We start from the raw sequence: 14,602 nt of genomic DNA on the forward strand, positions 1-14,602 counted from the left end.
GTGTGTTTGGGACAGAGCGGCCTGCAGTATTTACGTCCGTTTCCAAGTGCCTTTTAAATCTCGCCGTTTGCCAACAGCCCATTTGTGCAGACACCACTTGGTAAATGGGATGATCAGCGGTGATCAACACAGACGCACGCCAACACAGTGCCCCGGCCAGCTCTCATATGGCCGTTGCCTAACACATTATGCAAGATCTCTCTTTGAAAAACTTCACTTCCCCCTGACTCCTCTTCCTCCCTTCTCCTGTGTTCCAAGAAGCATTCCAGCCCAGGATTACCCAGTACCCAACAAAGCAGCACAAAGGCCTTGATTCATGACCACTCTTCATGTGACTGTTGGGTGTTGGAGAAAGCCTCCCCCAGCGCAGGAATCTATTGTGTCAGATATCCAGACAGAACCGGCCATTCAGGAAACACAGACCGGGGAGAAACAAGTGCTTTCTCAACAACTCCCCTCTCCCGGACCCAGTAGAGAGGTTTATTATTTATTCTGAACTCTGTAGGAAGTTTCGAGGAAAGCCTTGTACTGTGATAAAGGTTGAGGTGTCAGGGTTGTGGAACTTTCCGTGCGGAGGCTGTATGTATGTGGATGGACAGATGGTGTTATGTTACAAGCATAGTATTACACTCCAGGCCCTGCTACTGTTCCCAGGGTCAGATATGGTTACATGGCATACATGCTCATACAAGGATCATGGATCAAAGCCAGACTGTAGTATTCTTTTGTGTTTGTCCAGTATAGAAGTACGTGTAGTGTGTGTGTGTGTGTGTGTGTGTGTGTGTGTGGGCTGTAGAGAAGTTGTAAACACTGCAGTGACAGCTCTGATTGGACCCATCCCTGATGGCAGGTTGATCAGTGGATGATCAGTGGATCAATGTGTGTTTCATTCCCGAACCAGTTGAATCCATAAACAGATGGACTTCCTGATACCGTCTGCCTATCGACATTAATCACACCATGTCATTTTATATGTGCAGTTGAATAATGATGTGTGTATTGTGTCTGTGTGTGTCTTGTGGGTGTGTGTATGTGCGTTGTGTGTGTGTGTGTGTGTGTGTTCCATCAGCTCTTCTACCGGGTGACAGACGAGCATGCTAAGAGGGGTGAGCTACAGCTGGTTGGGATGATATGCTACTCCAGCCGTCACTACTGTGCCTTCGCCTTCCACACCAAGTCCTCCAAATGGGTCTTCTTTGACGACGCCACAGTGAAAGAGGCAAGGATACACACACACACGCACACACACAGATACACAGACCCATGCACGTTTTGCATGTGTATGCCAATACCAGTACCGCATTGCCTGGAATCGAAATTTGCAAGCCAGCTCTCGTCCACAAGTCTCCACATGTATCCCACTTAACAGGACACCAGAGTCTGCCCCTGTATACGATCTATGCAGTCCACAGTACTCCCCAGTGCCCCCCTCCTCCTCTCCCCCGCCCCCTGCCCCATGACTCAAAGCCCCCCCTGCATGGACGTGCTTGTCTGGGCTGATAAGTTGGGAGTGCTTTGCGAGCGAGGGGCAGGGGGAAGCGCCAGTGTTCCATCTTTTATCTCCATCACCACTCTCGTTATCGTCCAATAAGAGGCCCCATCGATCGCCCTTCACCAGCCCGGGGTTGGTGAGCCTTCTGTGGGGTGGGACGTTTGCTGCCCCCCTCCCCTCCCGGCTCCAGCACCTCCTCCTGCTGCTACCGCGCTGCTCGCGCTCACTGTTGTTCTATGGATACTAAAAGCCTCTGTGTTTCTGGGGCTTAAAAAGGATGGGTCTGATTGTGTAGCGTACCTCTGTGTTTTTTTGTCTTGTGTGAGTGCTTGTGCGTGCGTGTGTGTGTCTACCGGGTCCATTTCTTCCTGGACTGCAGCGTCCGGCTGGCTCTGTGTCAATCCATCAGCAGCTTGTGCTGTGTGTGCACTTCCTTCCTTGGATGGGGGGGCTACATCACCCCAAGCCTGCCAGCCCCCCCTCCACACACACACACACACACCTTATCCAAACACCCGGGTGTCCCTCTCCAAATCCACTGCCAAGTTTCAACACATAGAAAAGTCTACATTCATCTCCATTACTGGGCACTTTTTCATCAACTGTTTTACAGGTCTGGCTTTATTAGTAATACAAATTGTTTATTTTTTGGCTTTTATCCTTTCCTTTCCACTTTGGTAGCATGCGTCTAAATATTTGGGCCTCGAATTTAAAGCATGCAGTGGAAGTGCAGAGGGAGGGTTCAGACAGTATATGCTGTGTAGGGATATGAGGCGAATTTCAATAAAACTGAGGGTTAACACCCTCAGGACGCGGGGGAACTCGGGCTTTGTTTTCTGCACATGTGAGCAATGTGCACTGTGGGCCACTCCAGGAGATGACTCTTCTGCTGTGCCTCTCTCCTGTGTCTCTCTCTCTCCTTCCTCTTCCACTTCATTTCCTTCTTTTGGACTTCTTTTCTGTTCGTTTACTGCGGTGTCTCACCCTCCACTTCCTCCCCCCCCCCACCTCTCCTTTTCTTTATCGCTCCTCGATGATTCCTGTAAGCTCCTCTCTGTTCTGTATCTCTCTCCTCGGTCTCTTTCCCTCCATCTCTCTGGTCTCCCCCCCCATACCTTCTGCCTCCCTCCTCTCCTCTCCCCCCTTTCCTCATTTGGTTAATTAAGGAGAGCACACTGGCATCTGTTTAGCCTCCGGTCTGCCCGTGTGGCGTGTGTGGAGAAGCACGCACCTACACTAGCGCAGCCTAGCGACCGTGAGACACGACGGCCTCGCAGACCAACAGACCCCCCCGATCCGACACTAAAGACGAAATCCCTCCTGTTCTGTTTGGTGTTGTGTGACTTTTGTGCAAAGTGTGTCCCATCCAGTTGGTGTGTGCCATCCTGTTCAGCTGTTCTCCGTACTGTCTTCCAACTGTAATGTCTTGGAACTTTCCATTTGACGCCATGCCCTCAAATGAAGATATAGTTTAGAAGGGAAAAACAACCAATGGTTGCGGATTGAGGTCCTGGGATTGACATTTTAGCTTCTATTGTTCACGACAAGGAATACATTAGAGCTTGGAGTCAGAATTGATATTGATGTTTTTGGCAAAAGAAGTTGGCTCTTTGTATAATAAGTCAAATGGGAAATCCTACCAATTCCAGTAAGGTGTGGGTGTGTGTGTGTTAGACTTTGTGTGCGCGCAAGTGTGTGTGCGAGTCCGATTTTCCTGTAAAATTGGGAAAATGCCAGTCCGTCTATTTGTGTGCCTTAATCCCATCTGAAAGTCTCTCCATGAATATGCATGCATATTGACCTCTGCCTCTTTCCTTTGTGTGCCCCATAGATTGGCTCCAGGTGGAAAGACGTGGTCACCAAATGCATCAAAGGTCACTTCCAGCCCCTCCTCCTCTTCTACTCCAACCCTGACGGCAGCGCCATCTCAGCAGAAGACGTCTCGCGCCAAAACCACGTCCCCTCTCACTACAAGTCTCCCCTCAACGGAGATTTCCCAGGTGCGGTGTGTGTGACAACCCCCCCCCCAGGTGCCTGTTTTAACACCACAGCATTGTGTATTCTCTGGACACGATAAGACTTGAAATGTTACTTTTAAGATCATGCTCAGAACACACAAACAGCCTATTGGTTCAATCCAACAAAGCGGTCTCAACCTTTTGGTAATCAAATACATTCTCGATGGTTCTAATTTCAACATGTCTCTTATGCATGTTTGACCTGTTTGCCCTTGGGGTTTTTTTCCCAATGCAATGCGACTCCCAGTAATGGCGGCCTCGGGCTTTAACACTGTGAAATTGGTCATTATCATTATCGTCTGTACTTTAGGGTCGTTATCATCATGTCAGCTCTGTTGGAAACACAGTCCCATTATGTCAGACAAGATGAAATGAGGCGTGTGCACTCTGGTTGGGGGAAAGCAGAGGTTTGAACAACCTTTTTACTCCACTCTTTACAAAAAAAACCCCCATCTTACTCAGATTGTTTGTCGTTAGACCACAGTTTATATCTAATGAGCTATAAATGATTTGACCTAAACATCAATCAATGAGAAACATTCTCAGTCTGGGTGTGCGTCTTATTGCGTCGAATCGATCTGGGACTGGCCATCTACCCCAAAGAGGAACGATCAAAACCCCCCCAAACAGCACCCCAGTCCCCCTTCACTGAAACCAATCTATGAGAACCACGGCCCTTGTTATTAATTTCTCCTTCAGGTCATGCTTAACAAGGGACGGCTACATTTAAGTTGCTGCAGTACAGTATATATGAAAGTCTTAAAATAAGTCCTCTTAAGAGTGGTTCTGAAACACCAGCCGGTTGGAAGTAATACCAGCAAGGTTTTCCAGGACCGGGGTTTGAACTCCTCATCGCAGGGACTGAGATGAACCACACGGCTGACTGGGGTTTGAACACTCCGTCATTCTGTTTGCTACTGAAACCCCACGGTGGACATCTGTTTGATCCTCCTACCATACTGTACGCTACAGATCTTTCTAGAAGACGCGTGAATATGTCCCTCCATTGAGTTACTTACAGGCAACACTTTACTTCCTGGATCTTGTCAACTGCCAACACATATTTGCCAGCCATCGCTGTTTCACATCGAAACCCATGAGACATCAACAGAAGGCCTAATAGGGAAGAATTTATATTTGGGGTTGCAACCTATTACAGCATACCATAATATTCGCGACTGTTGGCAACTGTAAGAAGTTGTTGATGAAAACAGCTGAGCGTGGATTAAAAACCTCTGGATCCGTTTGGGAGGGGAGGGCTTTATCCCCCGTTAATGACCAAACTCCCCGATCTGGCCCTGCCCCAGGTCGTCACGGTGACAGGACCAGCTTGCTGACTGTCAGTGGTGGGGAAGCGCTAGTCAGGCTTGGATGAGCCATAACAAGTGGAAAAACGCAGGAGAAATATGTGTCGTTGATTTTGGCTTTTGTTGTCTCTGTTTCCGTAAGTTTGACTTGCATTGTGCATTGCCGTGTATTTACTGTCCATGTTTTCAGTTTGTGTTACGATTTTTTCTTTGATTCTGTCAGTTTTTGGATGTGTCAAAAAATTATAGAATCGGTGTGTCATCTGAACAAAAACTCTGGAAATGTTAAGTGATTTGATATCACACTGGAAGTTGACAGGGCTACTATTATATGTGCGAAAGCTCCACCATGACTAGTACACATGGCTCTACACCTCACGACCGTTGAGAGACTGTGTCCAAACTCTTAACCCTCCACCTCTGCTGTGTCTCCACCACCCAGGACCAGACTCACCAACCCTAGTCCCCAGGAAGCTGGACCTCACCAAGGATAACCTCAACTCCCTCCTGGGCCAGGGCAGCTTCAGAAATAACACCCAGACCCCTTCCACCTTCAGCAGAGGCAGCGGCCAGACCAGCGGGGGGAGAGGACCAGGTACGAGTCGGAGGAGGAGGAGAAAGGAGCGAAACCGGGGGAGAGGAATAGAGAGAGGGGAAAGATCACCCCTTTACACTAGTTATGAGTTACTTGAGAATGGGAGAGTAGGGATTTGTGTGGACTAAAAGGGATTGCGGGGCTTGGAGAGTACAGAGAAGTAGAGTGCAGTTCTGGAAGGGCTTGCTGAGTATAGAGAGAACTAAGAGTGGACAGTTTAAGAGCCCTTTTCAGGTATGACTCCAGAGGGAGATGGACAGTCTAGATATGTCTGCAGATGCGCAGTTAAGAGTATTAGGTCAATATTCACAATCAAAGGGGAGAGAGAAGGAAGAGACCATTAGTGAGGCTATCAAAGACAATGTGAGGGAAGGAGTGTGGGAACGAGGGAGGGGAGAAAAGCAAGAGGGATGGGGGGGGTGCAGATGGTGGGGGTCGTGACTCCTTGTGTTGTTATTGCACATTCCTTTGTTATTATCCAGTATTATGCTATGTCTGCCCTTGTTTCCTGTACTCTTGGTTGTCAGTGCGAGTTACAGCCAGAAGCTCAAATCCGTTTGATGTGTTTTCTGTCTCTGAGCGCTGAACAATACTGGGTGCTTTGAGTTTTTGAGACATAAACTCTACTCTGGAGTGCTTAGACCGAAGAGCAAACAGGAGTGGGGAAATGTGTGGGAAAACCAATGAGTTGAGGGGATAACTTTTCCGTGTGGGCAATGAACTGTCACCGTTTTTCCTATTAGACCTAATTGTATTCTCATTGATTTCAATTCTGTCTCCACCTTGGGGGAATTGGTTGTCGGCGAGGTGAGAGAATGTGCGCCCGTTTGTGGACAGAGAGCGTGCATCACTGTGAAAAAGGGGGGATTGCGGACGCGTACCGCCGTCATTTGTTTTTGGAGACGCGCTTCCCTGACAAGCTCTTGACACCAGGTAGAGTCATCGCCAGGTTCCTAATGTAAAAGTCCCACCTTATCGAAAGCGGACCCCATCCTTTACCCCCGCAGTACAGTAGCGCGTATGGGCTCCGTCCTCTGACTGGGAGAGGGTTCTGCAGAGCTAAGACGTAAGCCAGGGGGGCCAGGATTGGCTGCGGCGTCGCCGTGGTTCCGCCTCGCACGGTTTTCCCCCCGCTGCAGCAGAAAAGAGCAGCCGTATACATCAGCACATCGATCTGGCCCAAAGTCGTCCCCCCCCCCCCCCCCCGCTCACACACTCAGCACTGTGCCATGCCTCTGAGGACGGAAGGGAGGGGGCTTTTGAGGAAGTGAAGGTCGGGTTTGTGGGGAAGGAGGTTTGGGGAAGGGGGGGGGGGGGGGGTTGGGAATCCCAAGCGAAGACTAAAAGCTCTGACGAGTGGACATCGATCACGTCTTTGGTGGTTTAAGGGCTCTTCACGTTGCCGGAACGGGCGGGTTAAATGTCTGCGGTGGCGTTTCGGGTGCAGTTGGCGTCCTGACGTGCTTGCTCAGCACCAGGCCGGAACAATCCCCGTGGCCCCCTCACACCAACCCTACCAGTAATGGCACTCACTGTGGCCAGCACTGTCTTGATTAATAACTGCAGTGGTGCATGCCTTCTCCCCTTGTCTCTGCAGTGAAGATGGGCCCTGGTGATCCTAAGAGTCGTATCAGGGACATCTCCAGGGAGGTTGCCCAGAAAGCAGGGGAGCTCCGGGGGATGCAGCCGTCCAGGAGAGAGGCCGACCGGGGCCAGAGGAGACCAGACCCTCGGTACCGCGGTAAGGCATGTCGCTAAACGCGCACGCTGTTGTCACACATTCGCACCGATGCAGGGAGAGCGATGCAGGCATGTGGTCTGATACACAGAGGGCAGGAAGGACAGAGAGAGAGAAACAGAGAGAGAAATAGAGAGAGGAGGGAGACAGAGAGGGGGAAGGAGAGAGAGAGAGAGGAGGGTGAGAGGGGTAGAGCGGGAGAGGGAGAGAGAAAAGCAAAGGACTAAATAATTGTACGACGGCACTCGACGTGCACTGCATACGTAAAGAAATACATAGGCCCGCAAACACGCGCACGCAAAAGGCTGCGCAACGGCAACTTTCAACTTTCAACTTTGGACACTTTTCCAGCGGCCTCCACACGCAACCCTGCTTACGAATATGCGCACACTTGAAAGGGAAAACAAACTCCACTGGGCTTCAGCAGGGCAAAAAGGCTACAGCTTCCCAGTCAACCGGCCTTTACGTAATCCATGGTGAAAGGGGATTAAACACTGACGTCTGTTCCAGCTCGTCTCGATCTCTCGCCCTCATCAACTGACACAGCGGTTTCCCTCTCTGTGTGACACAACATAACATGGGGAGTCAGGTGGCTGAGCGGTTAGGGAAGCGGGCTAGTAATCAGAAGGTTGCCAGTTCGATTCCCGGCCGTGCAAAATGACGTTGTGTCCTTGGGCAAGGCACTTCACCCTACTTGCCTCGGGGGGTATGTCCCTGTACTTACTGTAAGTCGCTCTGGATAAGAGCGTCTGCTAAATGACTAAATGTAAATGTACATAACACAACTATCCCACTGCTCTAATGTTGTGTTCATTTTAGAGTCCTGGCTGCAATCAGTCTTACCCCATTCACTGCTTACAGAGAAGGATTGGATATAGTATCAAATCAGACTGTCAATTATGATGGTCGCTGGCCTCATTCTGCCTGGGCAACAGAGACCACGCTCTGACAACTTACAGCTCTGGCTCCACACCTCCAGATCTGTCATTCCATCAAGATGTGTCAATATTAAGAGATTAAAAGGACCTATTGAGAAAGACCAGATTCGAAATGGACTCCCACAACCAGCAGTCCTGTTAGCACCAGGCTCACGTCCTATTATGATTGAATGCAGTCGGCTAACAGAGGCTAGCGTCATCCCCCAGTGATGGATAGCTAGGCTGGAGGTGACACTCCAGTTAATGTAAGTGGTATAAATCTAGCCTAGAATTGCCCGTGCACCGGCCAGCACAAAAAAAATGTACACCTTGGAGCTTGGAACCACTCAGGGAAGAAAACCCTTCCAAAGTACTTCAGGTCATATTGAAAGACTTAGTTGTATCCATGGGGTGACCCAAAGTTGTGTATCAATGTAGACGGCACACCTACATCTCAGACTGGCTGCAGTTCCTCAAGCAAGCGCACAAAATCAGGCTCTGTGATGCGGCCCATGTGAACATCGCAAGATATGTGCCAAGGGATTGAAGTGATTTAACTCACACGGTCAGCAGAATCCATCTCCATAGCAACTTCATCTCTGAGGAGAGGTCACATTCATGGGGGCTCCCATAATTGATCTTCCTAACCTGAGACCGTAACTCCACTGTAGATCATTATGTTATCTGTATGGGGATGTCAGCCAGGCACTGCCTTTTACATGGGTCTCTAGTGGCAACTTTATCATCACATTTTGCCATGTGACTGGATCTAACTTTGATCCAACACGTTTTTGGAGATGGATTTAGTCTCTTTGTTTGACGTATGCCATTTATGTATGACAGGATGTCAGCAAGTTATCTGTATCACTTCTGAAAGTTGTCGTGACACACCGCAACACACGGTCTATATAAAGCCAACAAATGTATAGAAAGTTAAGACATGTGGTCCAAATGTCACCAGGTCTTATGTCTCAGCTTGGTAACATAACTGTACCAGGATCCAGTGGAGGTGTTGAGCAATATTTTTCAAGTGTCCAACATGACTCACTGTGCCCTTGAGAGTGACACACATATGCACACTTTCCATCGTTAATAACAACACCGACGCTGGTAACGTGTGAGGTCACTGCCCTCAGTGTCGCCACCGTGGAGGCTTACACGCAGTCTCCCGCCGTCCATTATTAACACCTTCTTCTTCTCTGCAGACGTCCCACAGAATCCCCCCCCCCCCCCCCCGCTGCACCCCTCACCCTTCACCCCACCCCCTGCTGTCTTAGGGTAGCATAGAAAGTCCGAAGTTGATGCCCTTGGCAACCTGACATTCAACACAGGCATTTGGTGTTTTGGAGCCAGTGGGATAGCTAGCCAGAATACAATGTCAGAATTGGCATTGGCCTGCAGGAAAAAGTGACTTTGCCTCGCCATCTGGAAAGGTTGTGTGGGGCATTAAGGCGATCCCAATCTCCTCATCAGCCTTGGTTGAACATGTGGCGTTTATATGGGGTCGCCTCCCTTCTGTGTGAACACAGTTTTGGGGGGATATTGCCTAGCCTTCTTTGTAAGGAGTAACATTCAAGCATAGTTCATGTGTTATTCCAAAGAATCTTTTCATATTGCTCACGTATGGGGAAATAATGTGGATTTTGTTTTTCTCGCAAACACACTTCAGTTTCCTCCTCCTTTTCGTCTTCCAGAACCAGTCCCAGATCGAACCTACTCCCGCTCTGCCTCCCCACCGGAGAACGGTTTCAGACAGTACCTGGAGACCCGCATGTTCAGCAGCCAAGGCAAAGGCCCTTCCAGGACCGAGAGAACCCCCCACATAGGGGGCATGTCCTCCTACGAACCCCCCCGCTCCCACTCCAGCTCCAGGGTGCAGGTACTCCCCTCCACGGCTACCGGTGGTGGGGGTGGGGGTCACTACAGCCGGAGGCTACACCAGCCGTCCAACGGCTACGACACGGACAGCAGCCAGGACTCTCGGGTGCGCCAGGGGAACGGAGAAGCCAGCCGCGGCAGCAGCAGGCACAGCCGGCCTTGGAAGCCCTTGCGCGAAGCGCTAAACGTGGACAGCGTGATTGGTGGCGGGGGCAGCCAGGAACGGAGGCAGCACAGTCCCCGGCGGAGACCTTCCGGCCAGGAGAGGGCGCTGCCCCAGGAGAGAGAGCGTGACCAGGATAGGACCTGGGGCGGCGGCGACGGGCGGGACGAGCGGAAGCCTAAAAGCCTGATGACCATCTACGAGGACGAGCTGAAGCACGAGATGGGAGGAAGTCGCAGCTCGCTGGACTCCGAGGGCCGCGGCGGTCATGGTGACAAGGACAGGTCGAAGGGGACGGCCACCCTAAAGGTGCGCAACGACAACTGGAAGATCCAGCGGACCGAGTCGGGGTACGAGAGCAGCGACCGGTTGAGCAATGGATCTGCAAACCTGGACTCTCCCGTCGTGGAGAACCTAGCATCCAGAGACCTGAAGACCACAACTGATGTGTATCGTACAAGGTAAAATAAACCTCTTGGTTCATTTCCCTTGTGAATGTGTTTATTTTGTTTTCCCCTTAATACTTGGACTTGACGTGAAATTGTAGGATTTAAGATTTATTTACTCAAGTGAAAAAAAGTGCAGATTTTCTGCAGTTTTTAAACACCTTTCACCTTTAGTGAACAGGCATCATTCCACACCTGAAGCAATTATTCCCGTTTGTCTTGTGTGTTAGCACTCGGCTGAACGTCTAACTCACTGCCATTTCTGAATAATTAAACAGCACAAACAATCTCTTCTAAGAATAGCGAGTGTTTTTTTTTTTTTTACATAAGTGCACACAGAGCAGATCTGGCCAGGTTATTGTGCCGTCATTGGTTGGAAGGGAAGTGCCAGTTGTGGAGGATAACGATCTCAAGTAGCTGACAACTGTTTGCCTCCCAAGAGGGGCGGTCAGTCGATGGTTGACGCTGTTCTAACTAGTTTGCATTATGCAAACCATTGTGTAATATTTGTAGACAACACTTAAATGATTGATTATTTCAGGAAACTAATGTGGACAAAATATCTGCATAAAAAAATTTAAAAAATGTTTAAGTTTAAATTTTGCTGAAAGTTTATTTGCGGTGCATGTCTAAATGTAAGGGGAAACATCCGTTTCTGTGTTTCTTTTAGATCCTTCCAAAATGATGTGATATGGTAAAGCAATGCCTTAATCTACAAGTTAACATTGTTGAGTTTCCTTAATGCTCGACCACTATATTAAAATAAAGATGGACGCAGGCCACCTATGTACTAAAGGGGAAATAACGGTGTAATGGATTAGTATCCATTACACTATAGTGAATCACATCAAGTGGTTGAGGTGAGTGGGAGGGGGGCTTATTTCCCTGTTTACGCTATTCTGTTTATATCCAACTTAATCTCTTTAAAAGGTTGCTAGCAGAAAACAGGCCTGAATGCCAAGATGCGTAAACATACATAGGCATGACTTTGTCACGTAGTGTGGAAGTGAGTAATTTGACAGATGTGTTTTTTAGGGACCCAAACCCTCAGCGGAGAAGTGAGGATTCAAAGGCAGACCTCTTGCACTCCTCACTGTCGTACGGTAAGACAATACCAAAACACCGTCTTCCCTCAGTGTACTGTGCAAAACTGCATTTTGACTCTACAAACTCTAGGCTTTATGGTTTTTTGGTCCGAAAAGCAGATTTGCATAGCCTCTAACTGCATAGTCACACAAAAAAAACATGAAAATGGGCAAATATTCTAGTTTTTAAATATTTGAAATCACACATCATTTGCTAAATTTTGGGGGGAAATTATTCTGTAAAAGGAGGCATTTCAGGCTCTTAATCTGGCAGGAAAAATAGCCTCTGGTGCCACAGACAGAGCCATAATTAAACACAAAAGATAAAGCTTTATTCGGCTCAGTTAAGTTCCCTTCTCCCTGAGAACCCCCAGGAGTTTGACGTTTAATAAGGTACACAGATATGAAGAGGGCAGCTGATTTATGTTCTCATCAGGAGTGGTAAGGTCAGTGCTGGGCAAAAAGGCTGCAGTATGGAAATACATGTTCTGCTTCCTCATTCACTGAACTTGACCTTTTTTTTCCCGGAGTAAAGTTAATGGCTGTTTTGCAGAGCCCAGTGTAATGTGTCCAGCCGTGAGCTATGAACATACTGTGTGCATGAGGTCTGCGGCACAAACAAATATTAATTCATGTATTACTGGAGGTTTTTCGCGAGCAGCTTCATTAGTAAAAGAACACACGCAACAACAAGAAAAAACTCCCCATGTTGAACTAAGGCTTTAAGTACAAACCCTCTGAACACAAGCAACTAGCTATAACAGCTATTTTTAGCCTCCAGACAGGATAGAGAGATTAGTTTACATGAATAGCAGCAAATGGTTCACCAGCCGGACACCCCTCACATTCTGTCTCCACTCATCATCACGTGCCTAGCATGCGATATATCATAGTAAGAGGGAACACGGTATTCCCAAAAATAAATATATAACAAATAAATAAAACGGCAATTCCCCGAATTGGAATCCATGCTGTTTATCCTCACAAAGAAGGGATGAAGAGCGAGCAGGCACTGCTCTCCCAGCTGTGCCCAGACAGGCAGAAAATGCCACGACCAGGCCTGTCAGAAGGTGGCATTCACATGATCACGTAAATAAAAAGCTATTTTGTGGGGCTCACGCATGTTTTCTGTGACCAGTTTATCCTGTGGTTTTGGAGTGTGAAAGTGAGGAAAATGAAAGGGACGTCATCTTTCCTGCTAATTTGCGATGATTGCAATTCGCATGGGGTGAAACAGCACTGTGTTTATATCAGAGCGAAGGTGCTATTACGTAAGTTTGGTGAGCTGACAAATTCAAGCGGAAAAGGGTAGCTTTTAATGTCGGCGCCGTGTTGGCCCGTGAGAGCCTTTGTACGCCCAGCAGTCCATGTGGAAGCGGGCCCTGGCAGAGAAACAAACACTTCTGAAGCATTGATGTGGTTTTCACCGTATTTTTCATTTCTGCCTTTTGATATCCCTTTTGATATCCCTTTTATTTCCTGGAATGGCCAACCCTAGCAGTGACTTTTAATTCTAGAATTGCGCCAGATTGATTTTTTTTTTAAACATATTTTATATTTATTATATAATATAATATACATATTTACTACAGTTTAGTAGCTCTGGCAATATACTTAAATTTGAGAAATGTATGCATTTCCATACTTCTTAATATTTGATGCTTTTTATGTAATCACTGTTTTGGAGCTCTGGAGATATATCCACTCCCTGCCATCATACTGCAGTGACAAATGACAGCAAATGTGTTTGATGGAAACATGACTCTAGTGTGGTAATTCTATCTTATACAGACAGATCTGAGATCCTACAGTGCACAGATCCATCACCTGCTCAGATCAGACATTAAAACAACAAAGGCCATTTTTACTCAATGTGGCCATGGGTCTAGTAAACATTGTTTGTTTGTTTGTTTGACACTTAGAAACAAAAATGGAATATGTCTCGTTGAGCTGTCCAGATGTTAACCTAAATGGTGGCATGGCATCCTTGCTGCTTGGACCTGTGCTGTCAGATACCTTAGAGAGACATTGTGTCTGGCTGACGGCTGAAAAGGTCAGGGTTGCTGTAAGTCCACCACCTCAAATTTCTTTATCTGGGCAGCAAATCATAGGCTCGCTCGATTTACTCTGATTGGCTCTCGCTGTTTCCCAGACTCTCGCCTGGAAAATGTGGGACCCAGTCTCTTAATTGGCCGGGGCTGATCTGCTAACATCACACTCACTAACTGACCCTGTCTAAAAGAAGTAGCCATTCACATAATATCATAACTTGTAATAATCTCAGTTGTACGTGCAACTGCAGTGAAATAATGCAACTTTTGTTTCGGTGAAAAAAAAAAACATGGATTGAATAAATATATAAAAGTGAGTTGAAGTATGGCCCAAGTGCACGCCTTTTGGTGTGTGTGTGTGTGCGTGTGTGCGCTGCGTGCCTTGGCTCTACTGTCTCTGCCTGTCAAGATGAAAGGAAGGCCTCTGGCTCCCTGTGGCTAACCAGGCTCATTCAAAGCCATTTCCATGTTCAAGAGGGATTAAAGCACCCTGTTTGCCTATTCAGACATTCACATTCATCCACCTTTTTTTAAAACGTGTCTGAAACACGTGTCTGAAAAGAGATACGATTGAATGCACTACACTCTGAATGATTTCTTAGTATTTATAAAAGGATGAAGAGATTAATATAATAATATCCATTGCGGTTATGCGCTGTCTTAGTCCTATGCCATGATGTGTATGTCTGTCTCTGACTCAGGGCGTTGGTAGCCTAAAACATTGCCTGGCTTTAAACGTCATTGACGGCACTTAACAAGTCCAGTGACTGATGTGCTAACCGTAGTGTTAATGCCCTGGGATGAGGCCCCATTTACATCACATCGTTTGGCTTAATGGTTCCCAGACCAGGGTTGAGTCAACACTCGCATAAGCCAAATTGACTGGGGGGGATTATGTTAAGTGACATGGTC

At 47.8% G+C, this 14,602-nt stretch overlaps 1 protein-coding gene across 2 annotated transcripts in view; it reads left to right on the forward strand.

Annotated features, from left to right (window-relative positions):
* LOC136967681 (inactive ubiquitin carboxyl-terminal hydrolase 53) overlaps nt 1–14,602 on the forward strand; it is a 34,617-nt gene that overhangs the window by 14,936 nt on the left and 5,079 nt on the right. For both annotated transcript variants that reach the window (XM_067261567.1, XM_067261566.1), the window contains exons 9-14: nt 1,070–1,219; nt 3,324–3,492; nt 5,260–5,412; nt 7,010–7,153; nt 9,762–10,569; nt 11,590–11,657. In XM_067261567.1, coding sequence (XP_067117668.1) covers nt 1,070–1,219; nt 3,324–3,492; nt 5,260–5,412; nt 7,010–7,153; nt 9,762–10,569; nt 11,590–11,657 — 1,492 coding nt within the window. The remainder of the gene's footprint in view (nt 1–1,069; nt 1,220–3,323; nt 3,493–5,259; nt 5,413–7,009; nt 7,154–9,761; nt 10,570–11,589; nt 11,658–14,602) is intronic.

This window comes from Osmerus mordax, chromosome 23 (assembly GCF_038355195.1).
Source record: "Osmerus mordax isolate fOsmMor3 chromosome 23, fOsmMor3.pri, whole genome shotgun sequence".
Taxonomy (NCBI): Eukaryota; Metazoa; Chordata; class Actinopteri; order Osmeriformes; family Osmeridae; genus Osmerus; species Osmerus mordax.